This window comes from Taudactylus pleione, unplaced genomic scaffold (genome assembly GCF_031769625.1).
Source record: "Taudactylus pleione unplaced genomic scaffold, aTauple2 ptg000207l, whole genome shotgun sequence".
In the NCBI taxonomy this organism is placed as follows: domain Eukaryota; kingdom Metazoa; phylum Chordata; class Amphibia; order Anura; family Myobatrachidae; genus Taudactylus; species Taudactylus pleione.
In genome coordinates, this window is record NW_028284609.1 from 166,929 (window position 1) to 184,419 (window position 17,491).

General features: G+C 44.8%; 1 protein-coding gene across 2 annotated transcripts in view; it reads left to right on the forward strand.

The window, feature by feature from the left end:
* The window catches only part of ZDHHC17 (zDHHC palmitoyltransferase 17), an 86,803-nt gene that overhangs the window by 51,517 nt on the left and 17,795 nt on the right, over positions 1–17,491 (forward strand). For both annotated transcript variants that reach the window (XM_088478091.1, XM_088478090.1), the window contains one exon: positions 11,980–12,080. In XM_088478091.1, the coding sequence (XP_088334217.1) occupies positions 11,980–12,080 (101 nt within the window). The remainder of the gene's footprint in view (positions 1–11,979; positions 12,081–17,491) is intronic.

Sequence of the window (17,491 nt, forward strand, 5' to 3'; positions counted from 1 at the left end):
GTGGCAGCCTCGAAGGCAGACCAGCCGCCTTGAACATCTACTCCTGGACCTAGGCAGTCGTCCTTTTCGATATTTCAGCCTCAAGGAAAAGCAAAGGGTCAGTCTTCCTCTAGAACCAGTTCTTATAGGAGATTGCAATCTAAGAAACCTTGGCCAAACGGATGTCCAGCGTGCAGGTTGGACGATAAACCGACGGGTCTCCCCCTAGGGAATCCCAGGGTAGGAGGCAGACTTCTTCAGTTTTCGGACACCTTGCATCTCATGACAACAGACGCCTGGGTTCGGGAGGTGGTCTCTCAAAGGTATGCCCTTACTTTCTGGGGAAGTCCCCCGCAAAGGTTTTTACTGCACAACTCCCCCAGCGGAGTCTGCAAAGGCCTTGGACCTCCAGCAGGCCATCATGCTGGATTCAGGGGTAATATTCAAGGGTTCCAGTGAATCAACTAGGAAAGGGGGATTAATTCCAACCAATTTTTGTTCCAAAAACCCAATGGATCTCACCGGCCTATTCTGAATCTAAAAGGTCTCAACACATTTGTCCGGTTGCCCAAGTTCCATATGGTCAATTGTTTTGGCAATGGAACCAGGGGATTTTACGGTGTCCTTGGACATTCAGGATGCATATCTGCATGTGCCAATTACATCGTCCCACCAACTGTTTCTGCTGTTTGCGGTTTTGCAGAAACGTTTCCAATTTCAGGCACTGCCTTTTGGTTTGTCAACAGCCCATCGGGTGTTTACCAAGATAATGGCAGTGATGATAGCCTGCCTTAGGCACCAGGGAATTAGAATACTGCCATACCTGGGCGATCTCCTGATATTGGCACAATCTCCACAGGTGTTGCAGCATCATCTCAGACTGACGATTGCCTGTCTGCACAGACATAGCTGGATCATAAATTTAAAGAAGTCGTTGCTTCTTCCAGTACAATAGATGGTGCATGCTTAGATTCTGTGGCACAGAGGATATATTTGCCAGAGACAAGATTGTGGCCCTTCAGTAGCGGATTCACAGGTTTCTCCACAACCAAGTCAGTATCTGTTCACTCAGCAATGCAGATTCTGGGATCCATGGTGTCCACCTTCGACATGGTGGAATATACTCCGTTCCACCCCAGACCACTGCAACGGCTAATCCTCTCCCGCTGGAACGGGGAGTACCGCTCAATAAAGTCACAGACGATACGTCTTTCTCCAAAGGTGCGGCTGTCCCTCTCATGTTGGCTGGAGATTTTTTGTCTGAACAGGGGTCGCCCATTCTGGATTCCAAATTGGGTGCTCCTCACTACCGATGCCAGCCTCCGCGGATGGGGCGCAGTGACAGGTCTGCACACATTTCAGGGAAGATGGACGACGAGGGAAGGTCTTGTCCATAAACGTCCTGGAACTACATGCAGTGTTCAGAGCACTCGTTCAGGCACAGAATGTACTGAAGGGCAGGCCTGTCCAGGTACAGTCCGACAATGCCACCACAGTAGCCCACCTCAACCATCAGGGAGGCTCGCGAAGTCAGGATGTCATCTTCCAGCAATCTTGGCAATATTCATACCAGGAGTCCTCAATTGGGAAGCTGACTTCCTAAGTCGGCAGGATATACACGCCAGAGAGCGGACTCTTCATCCACAAGTATTTCTGAGCCTAGTGGACAGTTGGGGACTTCCAGAGGTAGACCTCATGACCTCAGGCCACAACCGCAGGGTCCCCAGTTACGGGTCCAGAACTAGGGATCCCGCAGCTGAATTTGTGGACGCTCTAGCAGCGATTTGGAACTTCAACCTAGCGTACCTCTTTCCTCAGTTTTCCCTTCTCCCAAGGGTCATCAGGAAATTCAAGCAGGAGGGCGGAATGGTAATACTGATAGTCCCTGCTTGGTCCAGACGCCATTAATTCACCGTCCTTCAGAGTCTCTCCATAGACGCTCCATGGCCTCTTCCTCTAAAGCCGGACATGTTTAAGACAGGGTCCCTGCCTGTATCCGTACCTTCCTCGTCTGTCTTTGACGGCTTGGCTCTTGAAACTTCCATCTTAAGAGCCAAGGGTTTTACCAGTTCTGTAATTCAAACGATGCTTAGGTTGCGAAAACCTTCCTCTGCCTGCATTTATTACAGAGTTTGGCACTCGTATTTTCAGTGGTGTAAACATAGAAAATATGATCCTGAAGTTTTTGGGATCTTTCGAGTGCTTTTTTCTTCAGTCTGGGTTAGACTGGGGTCTCCGCCTTGCCACCCTGAGGGTTCAGGCATCTGCACTTTCAGTTTGGTTTCAGCGAAGGATCGCCCCGCTGCCTGATGTTAGGACTTTTTTTTTTTTTCAGGGTGCTCTGAGGGTTCAGCCTCCCTTTGTCCCTCCAGTAGCTCCATGGGATTTGTCTCTGGTTCTCAGGGCACAGGTTCCCCCCATTTGAACCCCTGACATCAGAAGACCTTGAGTGGTTGACAGCGAAGACCGTTTTTCTTCTAGCCTTCTCCACTGCCCGTAGGGTCTCTGATTTGGTAACCCTTTGTCGCTCTAACTTTTTGATTTTTCATCAGGATAGAGTTGTTCTTTGTACCAGGGTGGGTTACCTTCCTAAGGTTGTATTCCATTTTTATGTAAATGAAGAAATTGTGATTCCAGTCTTCAGGCGCCTCTATAGGTGAAGCTTCTCTGGATGTTGTACATACCCTACGTATTTACGTGGATCACACCAACTCCATTAGGAAATCGGATTCTCTTTTTGTGTTGTATGGCGGTCATAAGCGAGGTTGGCCAGCTAACAAATAGACTCTGGCTAGGTGGCTTCGTATGACAATTTCTCAAGCTTACACACAAGCTGATCTCTGTTAAAAATACAGTGACAGCACATTTTACTCGATCCGTGGGACCATCGTGGCGTTTTGTCGTGGTGCCTCTGCTGAACAATTGTGCAAGGCAGCCACCTGGTCTTCCGTCCACACTTTTGTCAAATTTCACGCATTTCATACATTTGCCTCTCAGGATGCTTCCTTTGGATGTCTGATTCTCCTTTCTACTAAACAGGAGCTTCCCCACCCTTAAGGGAACTGCTTTGGGACATCCTCAAGGTAATTCCTGTGGACCCTATGGACCCCGAAGTAGAAAATCAGAGTTATGGTATAACATTCCTTTTTGTTAACTTTTACTTCGAGGTCCATGGGGTACACAGAACACCCACCCTAACGCACCTGGTGTTGTTGGGTAATCATTTCTTTTGTATTTCTGTGATTCCCTCTTCTTAGAGAGAGTGTTTCTGAGGTACAATTGTCCTTCCTTATCATCTTTTCCTTCTCCTGCTTTGAGCTTGGTAACAAACTAAATGCCTGTAGCAAGTGGCTGGGTATATATGGAGGAGGACCCAGTGCATCCTGGGAGTTGAAAGCTTGTAACTGTTTGGTGCCTGGATCACTCCAACCACACCAGGGTAATTCCTGTGGACCCTATGGACCTCGAAGAAAATGAATTAACAAAGGTATGTTATACCATTACTCGTGGCGCCCTAGAGCATCTGCATTGTTTTCAAGGCACCCCTACGCCAAAAGGTTAATGAGAAATTCAGTAAAAATAATTAAGTAAATTGTGCTTACCTGTCATCCTTGGATTCAGTTATGTGGTGGTGGACAGGTTGCATGTTTGTAAACATTTACATTACATTGACTATAAGTAATTTAAATTGGTGCTGGACCACCAAGCTGAGGCACCCCTGCAAGAGTGCTGAGCCACCCCAGGGTGCCACAGCACACCGTTCGGGAGCCACTGCACTAGGGTATAGCCTGGAGAGTATTAATAGTTAATTAAAATTACCCACAAGGTCAGACTCCTCTCTATACCCTACCCCCAGCCACTGGGCCTCAGTTTGAGTTTGGTGCTGGCAGTGGGGCTGCTTTAGGTGATCCCCCGCAGTTAATTTTACTTATTTTTTAACGAGTGGGCAGTGTAAGGCGTCCTATAGGAGCAGCACTGGTAACTGGGTCAGTGATTTCGGGGTTCAGGTAAAGCGGCTCCCTGCATCCAGTTTGTGTGTTTGTGGCTTCTACTCCCAACAGTAGGAGACCTCCGCGGGACTGGCAGTGAGGGCTCCCAGCCTCCCGCGTTTCTCACTAGACCACCAGGGAAGTGTCATGTAGCAAGGTGCTGCTTATTAGCAGCTGCAGCCATGTTCCCTGTGGTTCAGCCAGACGGGGGAGGCAGGTGCTCCCTGTTAGCCCCAACCCTGGGGCGCGCTTTCCCTCCACTGCCAGCAAGCCCCAGGCTAGATCCTCCTCTCCCTCTCCTCCTCGTGAACGCTGAGCTGCTATTTTCTCTCATAGCCTTCCTCAGCGTTGGAGAGAGAAGCTGGGTTCTGGTCTCCTTTCATAGCCTGCTCCCAGCAGCTGCGCTAGACATTGCTCCTACCCTGCTATATTGGCTGGTTTGTTGAGCACCAATAGCCCACATTTCTGCATTGAGTGGTCTGTGTGTATGTAAATAGTTGTACTTTATCTGGGCCTCTGTACCTGCTGTGGTTACTGGTCACCTGAGGAAGTTCCCTTGCAGGGGTGACTACAGCTCCCAGTATATTTATTCGATTATATACTGAATCTTACCTTACCTGGACGACTTGCTTCTTCTGGCCCAGTCTGATAGTTCTCAGGGATCACATCCAGCTGACAGTGGAGCTTCTACAGTGTCACGGATGGATAATCAATTGGTGGAAATCCACGCTAACTCCATCTCAGGAGATGCTCCACCTGGGCCCCTTGTTGGATTCCAGAGTTCAGAGAGTCTTCCTCCTTCTGGACAAGATCTTGACCTTTTACAAGCCAGAATATGCACCTTTCTCAGCCAAAGTCAATTGTCCATACAGTCATGCTTGCAGATTCTGGGTTCTTTGATCTTAGCGTTTGACCTGGTGGAGTACGGTTAGTTCCAGTCTCTGCCTCTTCAAAGGGTCTTAAAAAATCGATGGATCAAGTCTCGTCCGAACTGCAAGCCAGAGACTCGAATTCTTCCCCAGGAGGCAAGTTTCTCCCTACTGTGGTGGCTCCAGCGCTCACATCTGGACAAGGGCTGCCCCTTTTGGATCCAGAACTAGGTCTTACCACCAATGCAAGCATTCGGGGGTGGTGGGTGGTAACCTGTCACCTAACCTTTCAGGGTCATTGGACACGTCAGGAGAGCCAGCTTTCCATCAACGTCCTGGAACTTCGTGCCGTGTACAGGGTTCTGTGTCACACACAGCACCTCCTTCAGGGATGTCCGGTAAAGGTACAGTCGGACCTGTGGAGGCTTGCATAAACCATCAGGGCGGCACTCGCAGTCAAGGAGCCATTCGTGAAGTCAGACGAATTCTTCGTTGGGCGGAACATCGTCTTCCAGCACTGTCCGCAGGCTTCATCCTGGGAGTTCACAATTGGAAAGTGGACTTCCTAAGTCGTCAGGACGTTCATGCAGGCAAGTGGGCACTGCATTCAGACGTCTTTCAACTACTAGTCCGCCGTTGGGCCCTGCCGAACATAGACATGATGGCGTCTCGTCCCAATCATCAGCTACCACGATACTGCTCCCACTCCAGGGATCCGGAAGCTCTCCTGGTAGATGCCCCGGGGGTTCCTTGGACCTTTCCTCTAATATACATTTTCCCTCCGATCTCAATGATTCCGCGGGTTTCCCCGTGAGTTCATACTGGCGCCGGATTGGCCTCTGCGCGTGTGGTATGCAGATCTCTTTGGCCTCTCCATAGACTAACCACCGAGTCTTTCTCTGCAGCCGGATCTTCTGTCTCAAGGTCCGTGTTTCCATCCGAAAATGTCCCGTCTCGCTTTGACGGGGTGGCTCTTGAGACATCTGTCCTAAGAGCGGGAGGGTTGTTCAGATCATGCTGAAGGCTCTGAAGCCTTCTTCTGCACGTATCGATCAGCGGGTTTGGCGTACCTATTTTTCTTGGTGTACGACTAGGGGTTTTATTCAGACGTCTTTGCGCCTTTCTCGGATCCTTTCCTTTCTGCAGACCGTTCTGGATTTGGGCCTCCAGCTCTCGTCCTTGAAGGTCCAGGTTTCAGCCTTGTCTGTCCTCTTCTAAAGACAGATAGCACTGCTCCTGAACATGCAAACTTTTTTCCAGGGAGTTCTCCACGTTCAGCCACTATCTCCTGTGGCTCCTTGGGACTTGTCTCTGGTTCTCCAGGCTCTCCAGTCTGCTCCCTTTGAGCCGTTAGACTGTTGATTCACATGAAAAACTGTTTCTTCTAGCCATCGCGTCGGCCCGGAGGGTGTCTGAATTGAGCACCCTATCATGTAGTTCCCAGTTCCTTATTTTCCATTCAGACTGGGCTGTGCTGCGGTCTCGTCTGGTCTACCTTCCAAAGGTAGTATCCCGCTTCCACATAAATCAAGAAATTGTGGTACCTGCTTTCCAGACTACGGCTTCTACTCAAACAGAGGCTTCCTTGGATGTGGTAAGGGCTCTCCGGCTTTGGGTGGTATTCAATTAGTTTCGCGTACACAGTAAAGTTTCGCCTGCCGGACTTTTCGCCTAAATCGTGTATTTTAGCCGCGGAAACTTATTGTACGCGTTCCCGCTATTCGCCCTATTAAATTCCAAAAGACCCGAAAATAGAACAGGTGAAAAGTGGTGTCAGAATCTGGGAAATCAGCCTGAACCCCCCCCCAAAAAAGATGCAGAAATATTGAGGATCAATGTAGTAGTGCCTGATTAGCCCTAATAAAACTGTTTGGGGTACTTAATTTCGCACAATTGCCTCTAATAGTGTCTTTGCACAAGTGGTGAGGAATGGCATAAAGCAATATTTTTTGGAGAAAATAATTAGTCCTGTCAAAATTGGGGCACCTGCAATCCAAAAAACACTTGCCCCTTCTTAGAGCACCCCCAGAACCATATTTCGCTAGTTTGCGAACTTGTCCCCTCACTTTGTGCTTTTTCGCCCCCAAATTCAAAGTACTTTTTTGGGGTGTTCCTCACTTTTTTTTTTTAGGGATTTTTTGATGCAGTTATCTTTTGGGGTGCTGTCCCAAGGGTTCTGAGTGGTTTCCCCATCTTTGCACTCCAAAATAAAAAAATTGCACTTTTCTCCTGCTATTCAGAGGCGAATCTTTTCGCCTATTACATTGCATTGACTTTCCACGTACGCGAAAAGCGGGTGGAATTGAATACGTAGATAAGTTTCCTACAGGCAAAAAGTCGCAATTGGCGATACTTTTTCGCGAATCTCGGCTTTTCGGTTCTAATTGACTACGAGCCTTTATGTCAAAAGGACGAGAGATATTTGCTACTAAACAGACCTTGGCCCGTTGGCTCCGCTTCACATTCGCCAAGCTTACTCCTTGGCGAACCTTCCTACCTTTACCGTGGGGGACTGCTCATTCCACCCGGTCAGTGGGGACTTCTTGGGCAACGTGCTATTTAGTCTTCTACGGAACAGCTCTGGCAAGCTGCCACGTGGTCGTCTGCTCATACTTTCATCTGTTTTTATGCCTTTGATACTTTTGCGTCCTCGTACGCCGTCTTTGAGCGTTCTGTACTCATTGTACCTCAGGAGCATCCCCACCCATAGGGGACTGCTTTGGGACATCACAATATCATCCCTGTGCCCCCTAGTGGAGGAAGAAGAAAAGGAGACTTATGCTGCTTACCTGTTAAGTCTTTCTTCGACTCCATAGGGGGCACTGGGTGCCCACCCTGACGCACCTGTCTGCCGGGGTGTGTTTCCTTGGTGACCTGTCCGACTGTATTTCCATGGTTTGTATGTTCTGTGTGTGTTTATACAGGTTGAGTCTCCCATATCCAAATATTTTCCGAAATACAGAATATTTTTAGCATGACTAAGATAGTGAAATCTTTGCTTTTTGATGGTTCAATGCACTATCTTTGTTTAAGACACAAAATTATTATAAACAAAGTTTCAAATAACCTTCAGGCTGTGTGTATAAGGTGTATATGAAACATAAATGAATTTCATGTATGTATTTTGTTTGAGCCACAAAATTACTGAAAATATTGTATAAAGTTACCTTCAGGCTGTGTGTATAAGGTACATATAATACATAATTGCCCTCTGTGTTTAGATGTGAGCCCTATTTTTAAGACCTTTCAATATGGAATGCAAATATTCCAAAATACGGAATATTCCGATATCCAAAATACCCTTGGTCCCAAGCACTTTGGATATGGGAGACTCAACCTGTAGTAGTTTGGATGCATGGCCCAGCATTTAAAAAATGTAGTCAGTAAAGTGATGAAAAACATCATCCAATAGATTTTAGTCTGCAGCAAAGTGGATAAAGTTTTGTTACTTGCATAGAAATCAGAGTATGAGTGGGGCTTACCATTTGCATCAAAGAGCACAAGCAAAATTACCTTCTCCCCACTGGCACTAATCACCGGTGGGGAGTCCCTGGAATCAGTGATGCCATCCCGGGGCAGAAACTTCAGTGTGCATGAGCGCCACTGTCCATTTAAAGTTGGGGAAAAAAAGGATTGCTATAGAAGGGGGGGATGGACTTTGTCCCTCTATCTCTCCAAATCTGGTACCAAAGGGATAGGAGCACTCTTGGAATTTCACCTCTTTAAAGCAATGTGCCCCCATAGAGATTATTGCCTGGTGATCACCTGGGCAATGTTATCCTGTGCTACAAAAGATGTGTGTTTTCCATATGGGGGTGGGGGGGACACTATCTACCCTATCACACCCCATGACACCAGCAAAATGTTACACCTGTACATGTAAGGTTGCTCACATAACAAATTATGTGGCCTCCTTAGCATCTATTGTCTGGTGATCACCAACAATATCGTCAAGTGCTATAGAAGAAAATAGTTTTCCATAGATGGGGAGGGGCACATTACAATTTCCATGATTTCGGCCCACACACACTAGTCTTGAAAGAGGGATCTTCAAGCCCTTCTCTCCACCATCTTATGTCAAATTAAAAAAAAATGGTCCCTTTTTTTAAACGGTAAGTTGTCTAATTTATAAAATGGTAGGCCTTGTTGTTCTACCTTATTCTTCCTACTCATTGTAAGCGTTCAATCGAGACAGCGGAATTTGGAAAACATATAATAATTTCAAGTGCAGATTTATTTATTTTTGTTAAAACCTACATATAGAATCCTGTTATATTTTTTTCTATTTCTCTTTAATCCACAGGGGACACAGGAGTCAAGACTGTGGGGTGTAGAGTAGAGCCGGCACTTTAAGAATGTGACTGGCTCCTCCCCCTCTATGCCCCTACCTCTTCAGTTTTAGAAATGTACCTCGAGGGAGCCGGTCCCTGGGCAACATCTCTCCTGATATTTATTTACTTTAATTTTTTTAACATTATTATTTTAACTCTTCAACAGGCAGACCGTTCGCCCCGGTCTACCTGCATTGCTGGATCCGCCAGGAGGGACCCGCCGCTTCCTGAGGCACATGTCCGGGTCCCTGACCACAACAGCAGCATCGGCTGCTTCAGAAACGGGTATCCTTCCTCACTAAATGGGACCCACCCACAGCAGCGTGCGGCTGAGTCCGGGTCCCCTGTGGATGGGGAGGGGGACCCGGGTAAGTAATCCAGCCTTCCCCGCTAGCTGGGGAAGGGCTGGTATTTAGTTAGACACTGCAGCAGAGTTTAGCTCTGCAGGAGAGGGATTACGTACGGTCCAGGGGATGGTGCTTTTCCCCGGCAGAAGGCGGGGAGGTATAGAGTGTGCTTCTCTACAGCACTTCCCGTGTACCAGACCAGGGTACAGCTCTACCTGCAGACGGGTCCTCCAATTATACACCACATCAGCGGCTGCTCCCAGGGGCCTCCAGTACAGCTCAGCTCCACACCCTGTTTAAAATTAGGGACGATGAGTTATTGCTGGGGTGGCTGTTTAATTGGGGGAACCTTATTGACGGGTTGGTGTGACACTCCTTCCTCTCTACTGCTGTGTCTCTCTCTGTCTGTCTCCCTCTCTGTGTCTCTCTCTCTGTCTCTGTGTGTGTCTCTCTATCTCTCCCCCCCCATTGAACCTGGGTGTGAGTGGAAATGTTTGTTTAATGGGGCGTCCATTGAATCTGCGCTACTGTGCCATAAGAGCATTCCAAGAGCCGGTATTCCTACCATGCTCCGGGCTACAAAACTGGTGACTTCAGACCATTTTCATTGCATTTGGAAGGCTTATGTGACATGGTGTGAACGGCGGGGATTTCAGTCTGTCTTTTTTCACCTGGGCCGTCTCTTGAGTTTTCTACAGTCAGGTTTGGATGCTGGCTCTGTCCATTTTCTTCCAACGCATGTTAACTTGACCTCCTTGAGGTTCAGAACTTTTTGCAAAGGGTGCTACGTGTTAGGCCTCCTTTTGTCCCTCCGGCTCTTTGAAGAAAAGACAGTACGAGGTTGAGATCCCAGTCATCGGTTGTTGAACAGTTACACTTGAAGTATCTTTCTTGGACTTTGGGCTTGGCTTCGGCTAGGAGGGTATTGGAGCTCTCTTGTGCCGCACTCATCTGGTTTTTTATGAGGATCAAGCAGAGCTTCGTACTTGCTCTGCTTTTTTTGACAAAGTTGATCTCTTCCTTTCATATCAACCAGCCTATTGTAGTTCCGGTGTTGGAGGGGGACCAGCCGTCTTCACACTCCTTGGATGTGATTCGTGCCTTACAGTTCTATGTGGATCGGACAGCTCACTTGAGCAAGTCCGATTCTTTGTTTCTTTTTGATGCAGCGAAACAAGGTTGGCCTGCTTTCAAACAGGTTCTGGCGCGCTGGATACGTTTTGCTATTCTGCAGACTTATTGGCGGCTCACCGGACGCCACTGGTCTCCTTTCTGCACATTCCACGTGCTCCGTGGGATTCTGGAGGTCACATCTTATGTGCAGTTTAATATTAAAACTGCCCTATCTACTGATCTATCGAAGAACGTGCACACTGAGCTATTTCCAACTCTGTGTGTACGGCGGTCACACTGATCGGATAAACACTCCGAGGATCGCAGTGTTTATCTGATCTGCCAAGTGATCTACATAATATGTACCTAACTATATAATCAGTGATATTGGAATGTGATGAGCACGAACATCTTAAAATGGCCTCAGCACAAGGGTGAGAGAAGGGGCGAAGCTATAATTAAAATCTGTGTCATGGTTATTACTGCATTACTTATATTTAGAAAGATTCAGTTGCCCTCTGCAGCAACTTGACACCCTGCTGGTCAGCTTAGAGATGGTTCTATTTTGTGTTTGAGGAAACAGCAATGAAAACAGTACACATGCACTTGGGGATACAAGCCGTTTAAATGTTAAGCGCTCCGTCATCCAGCATTTGTAAAAAGCGCTATGTGGCCCAGGTGGTTGCGGCTTGTTTATGGAGAGTAGATTTGGAGACCACAAAATTAAACTGATTTAAAGGAGGGATTGCACACCTTACATGCAATAAATGTAAGTGCCAATGTTAAAATTTTGTTTAGACAAGTATACAAATAGGTTAGTGGAGTCTGTGGTCTCCAGATAAGTAATGAATCTGTCATTTAAAATATTTAGGCCTGCTTATAGATCAAGCTTCTGTAAATAGATGCTTGTTATTACTATCTTGTGCAAGAGCCTGAAGACCATATTATACACTGTAAACATGAAAATTATTATCCTCTCTGGCTACCATTGTTCATGTTCCAAATTAATAGTATTGAACATGTTTGTATTTTGTACACTAATGAATGCAAATAAAATTCTTTTAAAAATGTTTATTTTTTTTAATTACCTTAACAATATTGACAGTTCTGTTTGTTCAGTAGAAACTATATCATTGCAAAGGTGGACTTCCATTATTCTTAATGGTTGAATTTCTAATGAATATTTGCCTAACAAAACAATTGTGATTGTGTTTCTCATCAAATAGATTAGAATAAGTTTTGTTGTAAAGGCGCCAGCAATATTTAGCACTCTTTTTCTGCCTGGCAACTATGAAGCGAGTATTTGCTACTTTTGATATTACACTTTTGTTTGATTGTGTTTCTCTTTCAGATCCTTCTTTGATCACTCAATGCATAGCGCTCTTCCACTTGGGATATACCTGGCAACCAAGTTCTGGATGTATGTCACCTGGTTCTTCTGGTTTTGGAATGATATCCTTTACCCTGCTACACTTATGGTTACCTCTTTTTGAAACAGTATTTTTTCACCACCTTTTCATTTTGACATTTACTCCGAATAGTGATATTCTCTTTCAATATATCCATGATGTGCACTTGAAGCTATAATACATGGTATCTGCCCATTTAGCAACACCTTTGCTATTTTCTTTCCCACGTGCTCTCCTCAGGCTTTTATTTAATGTTTTTTTATGTCCACCTAGCCCAGAGGTTCTCACACTCGGTCCTCAGGACCCCACACAGTTCACGTTTTCCAGGTGGTCAAGCAGGTGCACAGGTGTATTCATTGCTCATTGACACATTTTAAAAGTTCCATCGGTGGAGATAATTATTTCACTTGTGTTTCTGTGAGGAGACCGGGAAAACGTGCATTATTTGGGGTCCTGAGGACTGAGTTTGAGAACCTGTGACCTAGACCAAAACTACATATTGTGACTGACAAGCTCATGTATTATAAAACCAGGAAACTGCTTGGCACTATTTGGTTTTTATTGCGCTACGAGGGTGGTTCAATAAGTAAGGTTACAAGACCTCTCACATGTGTAATATTCTCTCTTTCATTCTAATTTCACGCCAGACCAGAGCAGGTAGATCACTGCTTCCCCTCAGCCTTTGCACCTATCAGTCATACTGTCCCAACATCGGTTGTAAGATGACAGGGCTGGTGGAAACTTTTTCAAACATTGAGGTGCGTAGTGTGATCAGATTTCTGCCTCTGAAAGTCACTTCAGCAGCTGAAATTATCACCGTACACCTCGACAAGTTAGCGATTAATGTAATGTCACGGAAACAAATTGGTGCACTACCTTTAACGGCCGAGCACGTCCACAGGTGACAGTGTGTGCCGCAATGAAGGTCTGATTCTTCAGGACAGACGCATTCGAGTTAGTGACATTGCCGACAAACTGAACATCTCAGTGGGTCCTGTGCACAACATTGTTCATGAACAACTGGGGTACAGGAAAAAGTGGGGTACCAAAGCAACTCACAGAAGTTCACAAAACCAATAGGATGGGATTGTGTCTCGTGCACTTGATACCATGAGGAGGGAGTGCAGTTTCTGCAGCATATTGTTATAGGCGATGAAACGTGGGTGTATCATGTGACACCAGAGATGACGCAAACATCCATGACCTGGAAACACACATTGTCCCCACCTTTTAAAGAAATTCAAAACAACTCCATCAGCGAAGATGATCATGGCCACCGTATTTTTGGGACCTCTAGGGCATGCTTCTTGTTAATTTCCTCACCAAGGGAGTTACTTTGAATGCTGTCTGCTATTATAACACTTTGAGGCGGTTGCGGAGGGCAATTTGTTGAAAAAACGACCTGAGTTGCTGCAAACAGGTGTATTGCTGCAAGTTAACACCAGGTCACACTCTGCCAACTACACGCATGAGTTGTAACAGCGCTACCATTGAAAGGTACTGGACCATCCTCCCTACAGCCCTGACCTGGCACCGAGTGATTTCCATCAGTTTAAACCATTGAAGAAGCACCTGGGTGGAAGGCGTTCCGCAACTGACGTTGACATTCAGCACTATTGATTATATGTATATGTACAAGTTGAATTAATTTTCGCAATGAGAGGTCTTGTTACATTATTTAACCACCCTCATATTAAGTGTAGCTTCATAAAATTTAAATAATTATAACATCTGTTTCTTTCAGAAAACTAACGAGAGATTGCAAAAATATAGTGCTAGTTTTAGTATTTATGGCTGTCAAAGATGGAAAGCATTTACAGAGCTAACGTGACTTTGTGTAAAGTGTTTTGGTTGCAGTAGATCACACACAAGTTGTCTTCAGTGCAGTCGTTTTTATATAAGCTGGGATGGGGTCGTGTACAGAACTTCCATGCCTGCATGGCTGTCTGTTACAATGAGAATTAGCTCCAGAAGCCGGCCTAACTTTCCCTGCTGCTTCCTTCACTGGCCTTTCCACTGATTTCATGTCTTCCTTCCTGCTGACTCAAGAGTTGTTCTCATCTACCTAACGGACCATGGAGGGTTTGCATAGACAAATGATGTCTGTCTAGACTTGTGTTATATTGGTGTTGTATTGTCCTCTGAATCATATCACATGTAACTGTTGCATATACCTTCTCTGGCTAGACTGACGTGATTATCTTTATCTGTGTACTGCAGTCATTTTGAAATTTGTATGCGTTGTGCTGCAGATGGAGGACAGATGAGTCATATTCATTGAGAGCTGTAATAACTTGTTTAATAGTATCCTGTGAATTATTAAATTTTCCTTTTTTGCCTTGCTGTATCATGTTAAGATTTCTTACAGCCCTATTTCCAGAGTGGTGAGTTAGTGTATGACATTGTGACAAATAATTCCCACAATGTGAAGTCTAGATAAAACTTGTTGTAACGTTGATGCTTTGTAATATATTCCCAACAGCAGCTAATCCATGTGTTGCTGACAGATCTTTTTATTTTTCCTATTTCACAACATTCTCTGCAGTTTAGTAGTAAAAGGTCAGCCACGTGTAATGAGTAAACCTGTTCTATTTAGTCTGTGGTTTGATGGAAAGACTGAAAAAACAAACTCAGTCTTCATAAAACAATAAAGGTTTTTCATTGTCCCTAGGATTTTGTTTTTATATTGAGGGAAAAACTAACAAAATATTCAGCCATAATTCATATTCATAACAGATTATAATCACTTTGAAGAGTTTACAGCAGCTCAGTCATTAAGTTATTTAACTATTAAGAAATGTTACATAACAGCTAAGGATACTGCCTTTGAACCTCTATATAACTCTAATTTGCGTACGCAGTCATTGAGTAAATAAAGACTCCAGACTAAGAACATGTGGTTCCAAAGCACAAAGTATTATTCAAGTAAAGTACAGCAGTTACACGCTATGATCCTCATATAATCTTAGCGTAAAGAGATTATACAGACCCAAGTACAATTATACATACGCAGCGCTCTCTGGTCCAGATGTTAGGCATCAGCAAGAAACCCCTCGTCAATCAGCATTCAGCACAAAGACTAGGAACCCAGGGTCAGAGCACACATATTTATACCCCCCAGAAATAAACAACCTAAAGGAGAGGGCATATGTTACAAGGCATTTAACAGGTTGATTCAAATACACAACCCAGCCTCTAACAACTGGGGGGTCTCTGGTTTCCTGACTCATGCAATCATCCTAACAGTTGTTCATATTATGTACATTTTGTTGCTTGAAGTCTCTGCGGTCCATAAGTTGAGAATGCATGATGCGATCTCCACACCGATGGTACCGGAATACTGTTGAAAGAGTACGCATCAGTACAATACCAATCACTGCTTACTTATCATGTATAAAACCTTAGTTACCAAATAATCTTTATTTCACAGCATTTATGCTAAATGAACAAACTTAAATCTTATACTTTAAAGCTTATTAAAACTTTTATGTGAATATGTAATGTGTAAGTATGTGGGGTGTGATGTAAAGACGCTAGTTAACTTGGGGCAGATGCGTGCGCATGAAGCTAATAAACAGCGTTTTCATAGAGGATCTTATGCATTCGCTAATATGCAATTGTGCTATTAATGTGTGTATGAGAAATGGTGCACTTAAATCTCACTTAAACTAAGTGAACACCTAGCAGTGTGGAATGCTGAGCATTTTAGTTCCACACGCCCCCCCCCCCCCCCTCTCTCAGCAGCCCCCACCCTTCCCAGGCTCAAAAGCACAGTCCTTTGTTCTCCTAGGTTCTTGTGTAAATGCAAATTAGCACGGCTACAAGACCCAAACCTCAGATAACACTCTTGGCTTTAAAGGTATTTTATTGCAGGAAGCCTGCTAATGTAAGGTGCTACAAACGACCCTCTTGCTGTATTCGAGCAGGCCCACCTGGAGTGAGAGCAGACGTTCTGTCCAGGAAGCTTATCTACACAGGCTAGTTGTCACGTGGCCATTTGCTCTGTTTAGCTAATGCAATCCAATTTTGAAAATATATACTTTAGGGGAATTATAATAATATACACTTTATCCAGAGCACCCAAACTACGTAAAGTCATGAAATGGGCTTTTGGTGAATCGCCGTAACTTATGGCGATGGTCACAGATGCAATCACATGATGCTAATAGTAATATCGCCACATGTACTAAAGTGTGAGTTTATCTAAAATGGCGCTTAGGCGGCCATTCGCAAAATGGCGTCTTGCGATCCCATTTCCAAGATGGCGTCTTGCGGCCAGTCGCAAGATGGTGTCGCTGCGATTCAATTTTAAACTGATCTTGTCTCAGCCAATAATCCAGCTTCGACACAGCTATCTTCAGTATTCAAATTGTATGTAACTTCTAAAAATATAATGGCCTCCCTTCATTGCTGGCCTTATCTGCTGTGTTCAAGAATTTGTAATGGTTCCCATAATACATTAAATGCCCGCTATTAAATGATCATGAGGATAGGGTAACCGGTCAGAAAGCTAAAGTTTTGTACTCTTTGAAATCTAAAACCATCATATTTTGGGATAAATGTATGCCACAATTTGACAGATATTTGATCAAACTCCACCCCACTCCTACTTCAAATTGGGAAGTGTTAAACTCATGACAAGTTCCCATGTCTCCTGGGAAGATGTTCATCCTACAGCAATTCGGTCCCTACCTAGAACCCTTTTCCAAACTCTTTATTGAAAATGTAGCCAAGTCTTCTCGTGGGGTGTGGTACAAAAGGTTGACAGTCAATAGGTCAATACCAGATAGTTGACAAGCAAATGGTTGACAGGTTCAAAAGGTTGGCACAAAAAGGGTTGACATGGTTTTTCTTTTTAAACCTAACCTTCCCCTAAGTGCGCTAACCCCTATCGTTGAAAAACCATAAACATATGTAGTTAATGTGTCGACTTTTTAACCCTGTCAGACTTGGGAACTGCCAAACTTTTGTAAGTTGACCTTTTGTATTTGTCGACCCATTGACTGTCAACCTTTAAGTTGGCAATCTTCTATCCGGATAACCTTTATGTGTATGGTAAAATCGCTGCTCTTCCTCCCCAAGATATTTGGCAGCTTAATACCTCTATTTTGCCAAGTGCTTTTATTTTGATTTAATGGGGTCTCCAAAATAACTTTTACTAGTATGTACAGATCATCATTGGCTCTGACCACCACCCATGGACCAGTTTGCTTCCTCCAGCCCAGTTGCCACTATATCACTTTGCAAGTTTCAACTTAAAGGCAAAAGGCCAGATTCAATTAGCTGCGATAAGCTTGAAACTGGCTTTTTGGGGAAAAGTTATTGGGCATTTCAGATTCCGGGGCTGTTTGCATTTCGTAAAGTTCATTTCCAACTTTACACCAGTTTTTTTTTTCAGCACCTTGGAGAAGGTGAAATCCTTTCCAATATTCCTATTTTTGGGTACAAAATGTC